General features: G+C 52.9%; 1 protein-coding gene across 4 annotated transcripts in view; it reads left to right on the forward strand.

The window, feature by feature from the left end:
* ZBTB7C (zinc finger and BTB domain containing 7C) overlaps window positions 1-12,253 on the forward strand; it is a 387,122-nt gene extending 374,869 nt beyond the window's left edge. For all 4 annotated transcript variants that reach the window (XM_031934563.1, XM_023207587.1, XM_031934564.1 and 1 more), the window contains one exon: window positions 9,607-12,253. In XM_031934563.1, coding sequence (XP_031790423.1) covers window positions 9,607-10,258 — 652 coding nt within the window. In that variant the 3' untranslated portion in view covers window positions 10,259-12,253. The remainder of the gene's footprint in view (window positions 1-9,606) is intronic.
* Window positions 12,254-13,584: the final 1,331 nt, after the last annotated feature.

A 13,584-nucleotide genomic window follows, 5' to 3' on the forward strand; every position in this document is an offset into this window, starting at 1 on the left:
CCCGGATGGAGTACCACCCCTTCGTTTGATTTGGAGAAGCAGCCACTCACCTTTATTAAGACTGCTCTGCATGCCGGGGGCCATCCTAGGCACCTTAAATACACTCTTTCTACAGCCAGGCCCTGGAAAGATGGGGAGACATGTTTGGCTTTGTTTACGACACATCTCCAGTGGCTAGCTGACCTGTGCAGCTGGAAAATGGCAGAGCTGGGACTGGAATCCCAGTCTCTGTGTAACAGCAAAGTCTGTGACCAGTAGACTGCAGAGATGCCTGTAGGTTCTTTCAGTCATTTTTGGGTCAGACCTAAAGGCTGGGCCTCTTTTTATGTTCTCCTCTTTGCCTTTCCATTTGAGGAAGGGGGGCAACTTTATGCTGTTATAAAATTTGAAATTTGAAATCAATACATTATAAACCTTTCATCTTTCATAGACTCTGTCCCATTCAGCAAACGTACGTTATATGCCTACTCTGTACAGCAATTTTTGCAGTCAAAACTGATTGGCGGGTTGATGTGGGGTCAGATCTGCTTGCTGCCAGCTTTAGATAGGCCTCACTTTTGGAAAATACGGCCCATTGGTGCTGTCTGTGGTTCCTGGTGTGAGGCTGATCTTCTCAGCCATGTCCACAGGTGGGGAGGGCTCTGGTGGGTGGCCTGGCGTCAGGGTTTGGTCGTTTCTGTGTATCCTGTGTGTACAGAGCCTGGCGATGCCTGCCCTGGGACCATGACTTACTAGACTAGGTCCCTTCCCCACACTGCCACTGTCCCTCTCAAAGAACTCACCTTGAGAGCCCTGCACTTACGCCAGTGGCGCTGCTACCCCACTTCCTCTTGGAGATGTGTCTTTGGGAATTGCTGACAGCTCATTCTTTTGATTTTCCTCAGTGGGCCCAAAGCTTTGGCCTGAGGATGCAGTGCAGGGTTGTGAATGAGACTGGATATCAAATCAGGGACCATGGTTTTCCAGGAAAAAAAAAAAATGAGTCCTCTAAAGTCATGAGACCTGTTCTCTTGGGCTGCTTGGGCTACTGTAAGTTACCAGAGAAGAGTTTCAGAAATCCATTCAGGTGACAGTGGCGTGGCTGAAATAGCTCTGCAGGCTCCTCAGGGCACTGTTTTGACGGATAATTCTATTTCCAAGGTGGCCTTGGGGTCCTGCTCACAGCTGCTTCTGTGAGGGGAACCCCAGCCAGCATCTGTCCCAGGTGCTTCCAGTGACAGTGGAGGGAGAATCTGCAGGAGCAAAGGGGCAGGGCCTCACAGACCCAAGATGTGTCCCCTTGCCCTTAGCAGTGAGCTAAGCCAGCCACCCGGCAATGCTGACGGCAGGATGCCCTGCTCCTGTTACTCCCCAGAGCAGAAGGACCTAAAGTTCCTGAGATTCTCCTCCTCTTGGATGTCCCTCAGTGACAGCCCTGTCACCCCAATGCCACCACAGGTGATGCTGCCCCCTGCCTCCTCCTGAATTCACCTTAGCCCCACAGAACCAGGCAGAACACCTGAACAGGGCTTGGCAAAAGCACTGGAATGACCAAGGGAGATAAGCCAGAAACCATGTGAAAGCCAGATTCAAGTACAGCTCACACATCTGCACAGGGGGCCTGACTTCAGCCCGAGAGTCCCAGCCCCTGCATATGACTTTAAGGATGCCAGGAAGCTCTTCACAGGCCAGATCAGGAAAGCTAGCCATGTGATCAGCCTGCAGTGCTCTGTCCTGCCAACACAGGCTCTACCTCCCTCACTGCCCATGCCTGTCCCCTTGGCAGATGGCTAATAGGAGCACCTCTCCCTTCAGGGGAGACCAAGGCTAGTGACTCCAATTCCAAAAGGATCTGTGTCTCAGGACATCGCACGGTGGCCCCACTGGCACCCTGAACCCCCATCTCCCTTCCTTCCCCACTCCCTTTTCTCTGGGCCTTCCCCACGCACAGCCTTCTGTGAAGTCCACGCCAGGTCTGGACAGTCTGTGTACCCTGTTTTAAGGGAAGGTTTTAACCTTGCATAGTCACTGCAGACAGACTTCTCACCCTCTGAACCCTGGGACATTCTCTGGGAGTGGGGCCTCCCGGCTTGGGGAGCAGTGCTGTGTTGTATAGGAGGGTGACATTCCAGGTTCCTCCCTCCCAGCACATTCCTGATGGTCACTTGGGGTGGCCTCTCTGTCTGCAGTCCCCACTCCTGGCCAGATAGGCAGTGGGGCAGCTCTGGTCATCCAGCCATCTGGCCTTGGGTTACTCTTGCTCCAGAATGACGGCCATCTGGCCCCAGGCCTGTCTCCAGCTGAAGCCGCTGCATTCCAGCCCCTTAGCACCCCTGCCGCTTGTTCCCACTGGGCTCTGACCCTCCCGAAAAAGATCAGACAAGCTCTTGGGTCCCTCTCTTCCCAGGAGGAGAGAAACCCCGAGCTGGGGGAAGGCGGGGTGGAGGAGATGGCTCCAGCCTGCCTCACTTCACAGACTTTATTGCTCACTGTGGGCTGTGGCTGTCCTTGTGGGACACGCCCCACTCCCTCCCCCTCACATTCTTCAGAATCACTGGGCCTTTGCTTCTCACCTCATCTCTGGAACTGCCGGGCAAGGATTCTTTTCCGTGCTTGAAGAGCCCCAAGACTGGTCTGTTCAGGTAGAGGTTTTCCTGTAACTCCCCCTGCGGCTAAGGCTCCCTGCACCCTTCCCACCGGGACCTGCTTTCTGGCTGAATTCCCCAATACGATTCCTAACACCTGCCCCTTCCACCTGGAAGCTCTTCAGCAGCCACTTAAAGCGGCGACGGCTGCCTCGTTGACGTAGAATTCCCAGACTCCCTTCCAGGGCCACGCCACTTCCTGAGACTGGGCCCTGTCATGTCCCTCTTGTCCCCACAGCAAGGACCCAGACATGCTGCCCTCAAGTCCTCCTATCGGACATGATTTCTCCTTCTGGAACCCGAGTCTTTCCTTCATCACAGCTGAGCTTCTGCCCTGGCAAAGCCCCTTCTCCTCCCTCCTTGATGCTGGGGAGAGCTCAGGGTCCTGTGACACCGCCCCCGCCGCCCCACCACGTGTGGTGCTGGAGAGGCCTGCTCTTGCCCTGCATGGTAGCCCTTCAGCCCAGGCTCTGAGTCAAAGCCTCCCAGATGCCAACTCCCAGAATGTCCACACCCCACGGGGATGTACTCCTAATGACCTCAGCAGCCACAACCAAGGTGGAGGACATGGGAATCCTTCCAGCAGAGCCCCTCCACCCCTAAGACCCTGCCTGCTGCTGTCATTCTGTGGGTCTAGAGAGGAGGGACAGGCTGTACCGCAATGGTATTGTCTGTTCTTTGGTGTCAGGAACCTCACCTCTGAGGCAGCTCCAGATTTCAGCCATTCCCACCAGGTGTCCCACCACTGATCTGTTGCAAATATGAAATCTCCCTAGGGAGGGCCTCAAAGACATCAACAAAACTATTTCTTCAGCCCCACACTGTCCCTTCCTATCTCTGGTCACCCCATAACCACTTGGGCTCCCTCTGCCTATGCACTCCCTCTGTTTAATTCAAAGACACCGTTTTCCTCCTGGGAAAGGCTCGTGCCTGTGCTGGCCAGAGAAGCAGCTCCTCCTGTCCCTTTCAGGTCTGACTTGGGACATAGAAACAGCTCCAGGTCATAGGGCAGAGGCAGTCTGGACCAAGATTACCTCAGATCCTCTTCATCAGGGGTCCTTTCCCTTCTCTTCCCAGAAAGTCTGGAATCCAGGAGCCAAAGGTTAGGATGGCAGGGTTCAGCCAGAGGTGATGCCTAGGATGGACCTAGACGACCAGGGAGCATGTGATCTCAGGAAGATAAAGCATTTGTTCTTCATGCATAGGGACACTGCTGTGCTTGGTGGGTATTTTCCCTGCCCGTGGACATCCCAGGTGGCCCCCACACATCTTTTTGCCCCATCTGCAGCCATCACTGCCAACTGGGCCTGGCCCTGGGCCCTGTGAAAGCCTCTGCATCTTCCGCCTCTTAATTCCCACCACATGGGTCCTTGATTGCAGACCATAGAGACTCCTGCCTCCCCCAGCCCTTCTGTTAGGAGCTCCCAGAGAGCATGGCTGGCCGGTCTATCTCCTGGAGTCCCGCAATCTCTCACAGCCTGGCTCCCAGAGGTGCCCCAGCCATGCCTGTTGGGGACAGTAGTGGAGGCGAGAAACTGCAAAATGAGAATAGACTGGCCCAAAGACAGCAGAGGTCCCATGGAGGGCACACCGTCCTGGGCAGGCATGGACGACCTCTGCACCGCAGTCACTCTCTGACAAGGCATGCTTTCCGGTTCCCGCTGAACCCCGAAGGCTGCACCTTTTAGTCTCCACCCGCCTCCTCCTGTGCCAGCCAAATGCTGACCACCCCTGTGCCCCCACAGCTGCCTGCTCTCCAGACGAGCCAGCAGCCTGGCTTTTGTTTTCCCTCTCTTTGTAGTCCTCCCACTCCTGGCAGCTCTGGGAACCCTATTAAGATAATGTAATGGCATTAGCAGTGGTAGCAGGAAGAGTGTGTCTCAAACCATCGGGTTACAAGAAGTCCGGGTGGAGGCTGCTGGGAAAGCATTATCCTGATTGGGAGCCTTTCTGGAGGCCACAGACCTCAGGCCAAGGCCCCGCAGCCCTTTTCTTTGATTCTGGGAATGAGCTCATGAGGACTCACACGACTTTCCCGACGATGAGCTCTCCAGGCTGGAAGCGGGCCTGTAGACCAAGGCTTGGGTGCATATGTCCTTGGCTGTCCCTGATGCAAAGAGATGGAATGAGATGGCAGACAAGGGGACCAGGGCCAGAGGGGAGAATGTCGGATTTGTAGTCAGGGAATTCTGAAATTGGCCCCTCTTGTCAGTCACCAAACATGCAGTGAGCCTCCCCTCTATCTACATTCATTGTTGTGTGTTTAGCAGAGTACGAAAGAGCATCCCACAGGTTCTCATCAAAGCAGGTACCAGAACCCTCCATGCCACATGCAGGGAGGAGTGCTGGGAGGAAGAGAGCTGGAAGGAGGAGGGCTGGGAGGAAGGGGCACCCTGGCTCTGGGCTTGACCTTCTGGGAGGGCCCTAAGGATGGAGCATCAGTGTCCAAGCACAAGACATGCACACATCAGGGAAGGAGCCAGGGTTTACCAGGCATCCACCCAGTAATGTGGTGGGCCGTGCACTGGGGAACCAGCAGTCCAGTTCGTACCTGCAGGTGTTCAAAGATGCAGGGATGCCCAGAGTGTGGGACAGTGTGCCATGGGGGGCAGGCAGGAAGCTGGCAGAGGAGATGGCAGTGAGCTTGTAAAGACCCCAGAAAGCCATGCTGAGGGGTAAGTGAGCACACAGGCCATTGGACAAGGGGGCCTTGGGAAATTTTAAGTGGAACCACCAGACCTCCATTGCTACAGAGAAGTAACTAAGAGCTCAGCTCCTGAGATTCCAGCTAGAACATATTCCAGCTAAATTCACAATGCTTCCACAGGTAGATTGAATATGTGAAGGGGCAAGGAAGCCAGCCAGCCAGCCAGCCAGCCAGCCAGACTCCAGAAAGAGATTTGGTAGAAGCCCATTACCCAGATGCAAACACTCATGGAGCACTAGAGGCCCCAAGGATGCAGCCCAACCCCCACTTTAGAGATCAGGAAACTGAGGCCCAGACCAGGGAAGGGAACTGGTCCAGTTCTTGGAGCGTACCCGGCACCACCTCCAGCTCCAATGCACATGTCTTAGTATCCACAGGAAAGGTCAGTGTAAAGAAGGAGGCTGTGTGGCCCTAGGATACCATTCCCTCTTTGGTCCTTGCTTTCCTTATCTTGGAAGTAATTAGATCAGTGTTTTCAAGGCCCTGAGACATGTACTGCTAATAGTGTAGCTTACTGGGCCCACTGACTCAGACCATGAATCAATGTGGTAAAATGTGCCTGGTAAACTAGATGATCCTCTGGAGTTTTTTCCAGAACTGGCTTATCATGAGCTTTGCCTACTCTTCCCACCCCTTGCCCCCATTCCCACAAATGTCTCCATTAGGGAAAGCTCATGCCCAGGGCTGAGTTCCTCCCATTGGCATACTCTAGTCTTCTGGCCACAGCGGCAGAAAGCTGGCTAGCTACTGGTACCCTCTCTTGATTGTTCTGGTCTACCCTTTCTGCAGCAGTCCTTGTAGGCCTCAGGTTGGGAGTCCCAGGTGTGAAAATCCATCCTTCCTCATCCCAGAATAGCTTACAAACAAACCACAGCCAGGTAGCCCCTCAGGTTCCTTTGCCCCTCACCAGCTGGATACCTTGGGGAAGCTCTTAACTTCTTTGAGCCTCCTTTCTGCCTGTGTCCAAGTGAGGAAAGTATACCAAATGTGTTGAATCTAGCTCACACAAACCCAGATTCCCTCCATCTGCCCTGGACAATGGGAAGTGATGTCTGGTCCTAGGTTTAGCTCTGCACAGAGAGGTTAAATAACTTGCCTAAAGCCACCCAGCAAGTTGGTGGTGGGTCTGGAGCTACAACAGGGACTCCCAGACTCCTGGAGGGGCCCTATCTCTACACCATACCTTGCCTCTGAATAATGAATTCCCAGGGTCAATGAAGTCATGTATTTACCTGCCCAGAGCAGGTGTTCAATCAAAGGATATTGTAGGCACCTTCTCAACACTTCCTACATACTCGGACCAATTGCCACAAAAATGGGATTTATTTTAGATACACGAATGAGAAGTTTGGAAGACATTTGAAGATTTACCACTTATATTGTCCATTATTTGAGAGTGACCTAAGGGTTCGTACTACTAATTATGTGTAATAGTGACTTAAAAAAAAATCTACCTGGCCGGGCGCGGTGGCTCATGCCTGTAATCCCAGCGCTTTGGGAGGCTGAGGCGGGCGGATCACGGGTCAGGAGATCAAGACCATCCTGGCTAACACAGTGAAACCCTGTCTCTATTAAAAATACAAAAAAAAAAAAAAAAATTAGCCAGGCGTGGTGGTGGGTGCCTATAGTCCCAGCTACTCGGGGGGCTGAGGAAGGAGAATGGCATGAACCTGGGATGCAGAGCTTGCAATGAGCTAAGGTTGCGCTACTGCACTCAAGCCAGCCTGGGTGACAGAATGAGACTCCGTCTCAAAAAAAAAAAAAAAAAAACCTACCTCAGCCTGGCATGGTGGCTCACGCCTGTAATCCCAGCACTTTGGGAGGCCGAAGTGGTCAGATGACAAGGTCAGGAGTTTGAGACCAGCCTGACCAAGATGATGAAGCCCCGTTTCTACTTTAAAAAATACAAAACTTAGCCGGGCATGGTGATGCGTGCCTATAATCCCAGTTACTCAAGAGGCTGAGGCAGGAGAATCATTTGAACCTGAGAAGCAGAGGTTGTGGTGAGCCAAGATCGTGCCACTGCACTCCAGCCTGGGTGACAGAGCGAGACTCTGTCTCAAAAAAATAAAAATAAAAATAAAAAACTTACCTCCTAGGTTGTGGTGAGGAGTAATAAGATGATGCATTTACAGCCCGCTTAGCTGATTCTGAGCTGAGCCCTCTGCTAGGCCTGGTGAGGGAGCCCAGCCAACCACCTAGCATCAGTGTTTCTGTCAGAGCCTGAGTGAATTTGTGGAGGCCCAAGACATACCCCTCAGGACTGGGAAGTTACATCACTCCAGGGGTACAGGCATCTGACACTTCTATTTTCACAGTCACAGTGCTGTGGTGAGAAAAGAGGCCTTGACTCCCAGGCCTGCCATGACCCTCTGGGTGAGCTTGGCAAGTTCCCCAGCCGGGCCTGCTTGCCCACCTACATAGTGGAGGCTTTGCCTGGACCAGTGGTTCTCAGTATGGGGTCCACGGACCACGACCACCACCAGCATGTGGCAACTGGTTAGAAACGCAAATCCTTTGTCCCTCTCCCCCATCCCAGACCTACTGATCAGAATCTCTAGGAGTAGGGCCCAGCACTGTTTATTAAGTCCTGATTATGGTTCGAATGCATCCTTAAGTTTGATACCCACTGGCCTAAATGGTCTCTGAGGTCCCTTCCTCCTCAAAAATCCAATCATCTAGGTGAAATCTGGGTTACAGAGACCACAGCATGCTGGTAGGGGGTGGGATATCACAGCAGAGTACCATGTAGCCTAGGGGTGGCTGGTGGGTTTGAGAAGAGGCAGGAGCAGTGGGATGTGGAAGGGAGGAGGGTGACCTCACTTCCCTTCCCCCTGCTGCCAGGGGCTCTCCAGCCTTCCTGTGAGCACAGGTGGGAGGACGGTCTGTCCTCTCTGACCTTCCTCCCACAGTGCCTGCCAGTGTTCATGGGAATGTCCTTTTCTCTCCTGCTCTGCCCCTGGAGAACCATTTTGAAAATGAGAGCTGGTGAGACCTCTAGTGGCCAGGGGACACCAGGAGCCTAGGACCTGCACCTGCTGTCGTGGGATTATGTGAAACAGGGTTTAAATCTGGCCATCTTAGGGAGGACAGCTGGACTCCACATCTGCTCTAACCTCAAAGCAGAGTCTGAAATTATAGGCAGATGCTCCACACAAGCCACATCTTCAGGGAGGAGGTAGGAGACTAGACACAGAGCTTCCTGGCCCGTATGGCCCCAATGGGGAAGGCTGCGAATTATCCCAAGAGGAATTCTTGCAGCCCAGCTGCCTGTACCTCAGCCAGCTTAAGCTGGTTTACCCAAAGCTCAGTCTTTATGAAAACAACCCCCTGATGTCAGTTTTCCTGCCAAGGCCACCAGGAGGTATGTGGAATCTAGCTCACCCAGGACCCAGGTTCTTTCCATCAGCCCTGGACAGTGAGAATTGATGTCTGGCACCAGGTTCAGCTCTGGACAGTGAGGTTAAGTAACTTGCCTGAGGTGACCAGCAAGTTGGTGGTGGGTCTGCAGCTGGCGCAGAGGCTCCCAGACCCCCAATAGTCGCAGGCGCCCCACCCTACACCATACCTTACCTGTGAATAATACCACTTAAACCCCAAAAAGTTTTGCCCTAGATTAGGCTGCATTCTTCTCACACCTGGCTCTTTTGTAAACCCTGAAATTGTCTACAGACAAAGAGGAGAGCCCAAGGCTTAGGATAGGAAACCACTATGCAGGAGGTTTGAACAAGGTGTGCCCAAGCTTCTATAGCCTCCCAGATTAGTGCCAAACACAGACAGATCTCAACAGCCCGGGGGCTGGGATGGGACCAGGGACTTTGGGCCAAAGCATATAGATGAACTGGAGGGAAAGCATAAAGTTGCCTGGAGAGAGTGGGTGTGAGATTAAAGTGCAATCCAGTATCAGCAGAAGTCGCTGCACTAGTCGAGGACTAAGGTCAGAACCCTGACTTCTGGCAAAGTGTCTTCCCAGTATGTGAGATAAACCCCTAATTAAGTGGGAGTTTCATGACTCTGAGCTCGGATATAAAAGGAGTTTAGGGGAGTGGGAATTTCCAGACACTGCTTTTTCCACATCCCTTTAATCCAGGTGAGTAACCATACCTGTCTAAGGTGGGGCAGCAGTTGAGGGTAGATCTAGCATGGGACCTATTTCTGGGGTTTGACTCCATGGCAGTAGGGAGCCTCGGCTGGTTCTGGAGGAAAGGGGAGCAGAAGGTTAGGAATGGCTCCTGGTGTTCCCTGCGGAACTGACCCCCAGTCTCTGCACTGCAGGCAGGACAAGCTGAAAATCCACATGCGGAAGCACACGGGGGAGCGGCCCTACCTGTGCATCCACTGCAACGCCAAGTTTGTGCACAACTACGACCTCAAGAACCACATGCGCATCCACACGGGAGTGCGGCCCTACCAGTGCGAGTTCTGCTACAAGAGCTTCACGCGCTCCGACCACCTGCACCGCCACATCAAGCGCCAGAGCTGCCGCATGGCGCGGCCCCGACGCGGCCGCAAGCCCGCTGCGTGGAGGGCCGCCAGCCTGCTCTTCGGGCCGGGTGGCCCGGCCCCCGACAAGGCGGCCTTCGTGATGCCTCCGGCTCTGGGCGAAGTCGGCGGCCACCTGGGCGGCACAGCCGTGTGCCTCCCGGGCCCCAGCCCCGCCAAGCACTTCCTGGCAGCGCCCAAGGGCGCCCTGAGCCTGCAGGAGCTGGAGCGGCAGTTCGAGGAGACGCAGATGAAGCTGTTCGGGCGCGCGCAGCTGGAGGCTGAGAGGAACGCGGGGGGCCTCCTGGCCTTCGCACTGGCCGAGAACGTGGCAGCGGCGCGGCCCTACTTCCCGCTGCCCGACCCGTGGGCCGCGGGCCTGGCCGGCCTCCCTGGGCTCGCCGGCCTCAACCACGTGGCCTCCATGTCCGAAGCCAACAACTAGGCTGGTCACTATCGACTCCAGCCCACCAGCCCTCCAGTCCTTCTCCCTCCAGGCCCGCTCTTCCCCACCCCATGGATCTGAACTTTTCATTTTAAAAACACAAGGGGAAAATGGAAAAAATAATAATAATACTATCAGTGATGGCATTTTCCCAGGCTCCTAAATCAGCTGCCTCCTTTTGCTGTTCTGAGACCGGCATCTCTTCCCAAAAGACCAGGAGCCTGGGCCTCCCTCCCTGGCTGTCTCTCTGGCTCTCATGTAGAAATTTGCACGGGCCCAAGCCACACAGAACTGGATGCCCAGGGGCACTTAGGAGCTGGGTGAGTTATGAGGGGTCAGGGGGTGGTTGGCCTGGTGCCCAGCCAGATGGAGCAGGAGGAGGTGGGGGCTGGGCATGCACCTTGGTTAGGCTCCACCCCCTGTGGCAGAGTCTCTGCCAACACTCCTCTGAGGGCTCATTTTCCAGGCTCCAGTGGCCCCGGGGTCTTTTTGAGAACTACCCACCTGCCACATAGAAAGAAATGCTGTGTTGGTAGGGAGGCCTCCTGGAACCAGTCAGGAACCAGGCTTTGGGAGGCCAGGGCCATTTTTTCCCTTACCTGTCCTGTGACCTTGACAGGTCAGCCCTCTGTAGCTCAGTGTCACCCGGCTATAGAAGGGGCTGGTAACTTAGGTTTCCTCCCTCCACCTCTAAACACATACACACCTATCCCCCCAGAGAATCCGGAGAGGGTAGGAGCTTTGTACTCCCCAAGTCCGTGGGGAAACAGTTTATTTTTCTGGACTTAGTTTTATTACATCCAGCTCTGTATTAGCATATTAGCATAGGTGAGAAATATGGCCAGACTAGACAGAGATCGGGGGTCAGGGGAGCTTCCGAACTTCACCAAAGCCCACAGGCAGGTCTGCGAACTCTGAATGCTACCTTACCCTCCCTGCAGGCCGCTGTTCGTGTCTGGACCCCTGGTGGCACTATTTAGTATTTACCCCATCTCCAATGCCCCTTCCAAGGCTGTGCAGTGTCTTGGGGCTCTCAGGGCCAACATCGGAGAGACGGGGGCCACCTCTTAACACCTGGCAACTGTTTCCCCTCACCCTGATTCCTGAAAACAGACAAAATACATAACCTGGTTTTCTAGGGTTTATCTGTTTGCTTTTTGAGTCGTGGGTTCCTCAGGGCCTTGGCATTGCTAGCGATGGTCCCATTTGCTGTGTGAGAACCCCCTCAACCCCTTCCTCCTCCCTCTGGGGATGAAGTGGGAGTATTTGGCTCCCCTTTTTTGACAAAAGGGCTCAGTGCAGAGAAGTGGAGGCCTCTGAGGTTTGAAGGGCTCTGTGAGTTAGAGCTGTCACACGTTCTCCTGGTTCTTGAGTTTTCAGCAGGTCCTGAAAAGGAAGGCTCTGCCGGCCCCGTGCCTTCCCGAGCTTCTCTCCCCTTCCCTCCCCTCTCTTTTCTTGCCGAATTTGCTTTGGTTTCTTAGCAGCCCAGAGAGGAGGAGGGTTCATCCCCAGGGAGGGCCCAGGGCTGGGGTCCCCAGTCTCTGTGCTCTGGGCACAAAGAGACTTCAGCTCTTCCTGTCGCCTTGGCTTTTTCCTGAGCAAACACACAACAAACAAAAAGGCCAGAGAAGAGCACAGACTCTGTCCCTCTCACAGCTGTCCAGAAGAGATCCCCTGAGTCTCCGCACCACCGGATGCCACTCCAGCCCGCAGGACTGCTACACACACCCTCCGTTCTCAGAAGTCATCTGCCTCGGCAGCCACCTCTCAGATTCCCGTCTTCATTGCAGACACTTGCTCCAGAAGCATGCCCATGTCCACCAGCCAATGTGCCCGTGTCCCCCCCCATCAGCCAAGCGATTGGGGCCAAACCAGACTTTAAAAGAGAGAGAGAAAAGAAAGGAAACATGAATAAATTGGAATCCAGTTATGTTGGGGCTTTTGTTTTTATTTTGTAAAGGTGATGACTTCTTATAAACTCAATTTTTCAGATGACTGGTTAATTCTTTCTGCTTTTTCTTGGCTGCAGTTTGGAGTTGTATATTGTAAAATATCCAAAGATGTTGAGTACTGTATGATCAAGGACTTGAAGCAAATGGGTTGTCGGGGGAGGGGTGGTTGTGTTTTTGTTTTGCTTCAATTTTTTTTTTTTTTTTTTTTTTATGTTTCGATTTCCCTGTCTGTCTGTGGGAGAACTTTGGAATTTTTTCTATTTATAACTCTTTTTTTATGTGATTGCTGTATGTAAAATGACACTCAGCAAAGTTTGCCTTAGTGATTCAAGGGACAATCTTCCATAACTTCGGTCGCACGCCACATCCCGCCGAGAAAAACTCTCAGCTAATTTTCTGGCCTATTTATTAAACAGTATTAATTGACTTGATTAAATTATATTGAAAGTCGCACTTCTGTGAGATGTGACTTCTGAAAGTTCACAGGACAGCAACAAGCCAGTCTTAAGGTTTTTGACTGTTGGGTGTCATAAACTTAAAATAATGTCAAAGACACCTTTACAAAGAAAAACAAAACCTTTGACCCTTATTTAATATTTTAAAGGACAGTGTTTTGAGTAAAAGTGAGCTATGCTTGCTTAATTGCCTGGTCAGATTGAATCCCCCTTCCAATTGCCGTTTCAGTTATCCAGGGGTGTTGCACAGTCGGGAGGGCAGAACTCAATTCTCAGTAGTCTCTTACATTCCAGCTTTGTAAGGCATAGCTGGATCTTAAGCTTTGCGGCGTCGGTGGGCCTGAGTGTGAGGTGTGCGTGTATGTGCGTGTGTTCACACACGTGTGCAGCTACACCCCAGGGTGTGTGAGCAAGGGAAGTCCTACCAGTTCCCCAGCCTGGCATCCGGAGTGGGCTCCGGCTGGCCCTACTGCTCTCCAGGTCTTCTTCCTCTCACTTCCCGGCGCTGGCGTTGGGCTTCTCCTCCTTTCTTCACCTGAGCCTCTTTCCCAAAGAACATTAGGTCCTAAAAGAACCTAAGGTAAAGGAATATACTTCTGTCATTGAATGGAGTCAGCTCTACTTACAACCCACAGCCCAGACTCTTGGTAACATTGTTCTTCCAATTGTATCTCTGGATAACCAAGGGTCAACCCAGAGCCTCTTTTCTATTTTTGATTCCTTTCTTGCCATAGTAGGCAACCTCTATGCAGCGTTTCTTGGTACAGAGAAAAGAACAGATCTGAGTTTCCAATCTGGACTCCTCCAAGCTGTGTGTCTTCAGTCTAATCACCCCTCCAACTCTGGTCCTCACTTCCCTCACCTCTAGTAATGAAGGAAATGGAGTAATCAGAGCTTCTCGAAGTTCTCCACCTAAACA

Source organism: Piliocolobus tephrosceles, chromosome 18 (genome assembly GCF_002776525.5).
Source record: "Piliocolobus tephrosceles isolate RC106 chromosome 18, ASM277652v3, whole genome shotgun sequence".
Taxonomy (NCBI): Eukaryota; Metazoa; Chordata; class Mammalia; order Primates; family Cercopithecidae; genus Piliocolobus; species Piliocolobus tephrosceles.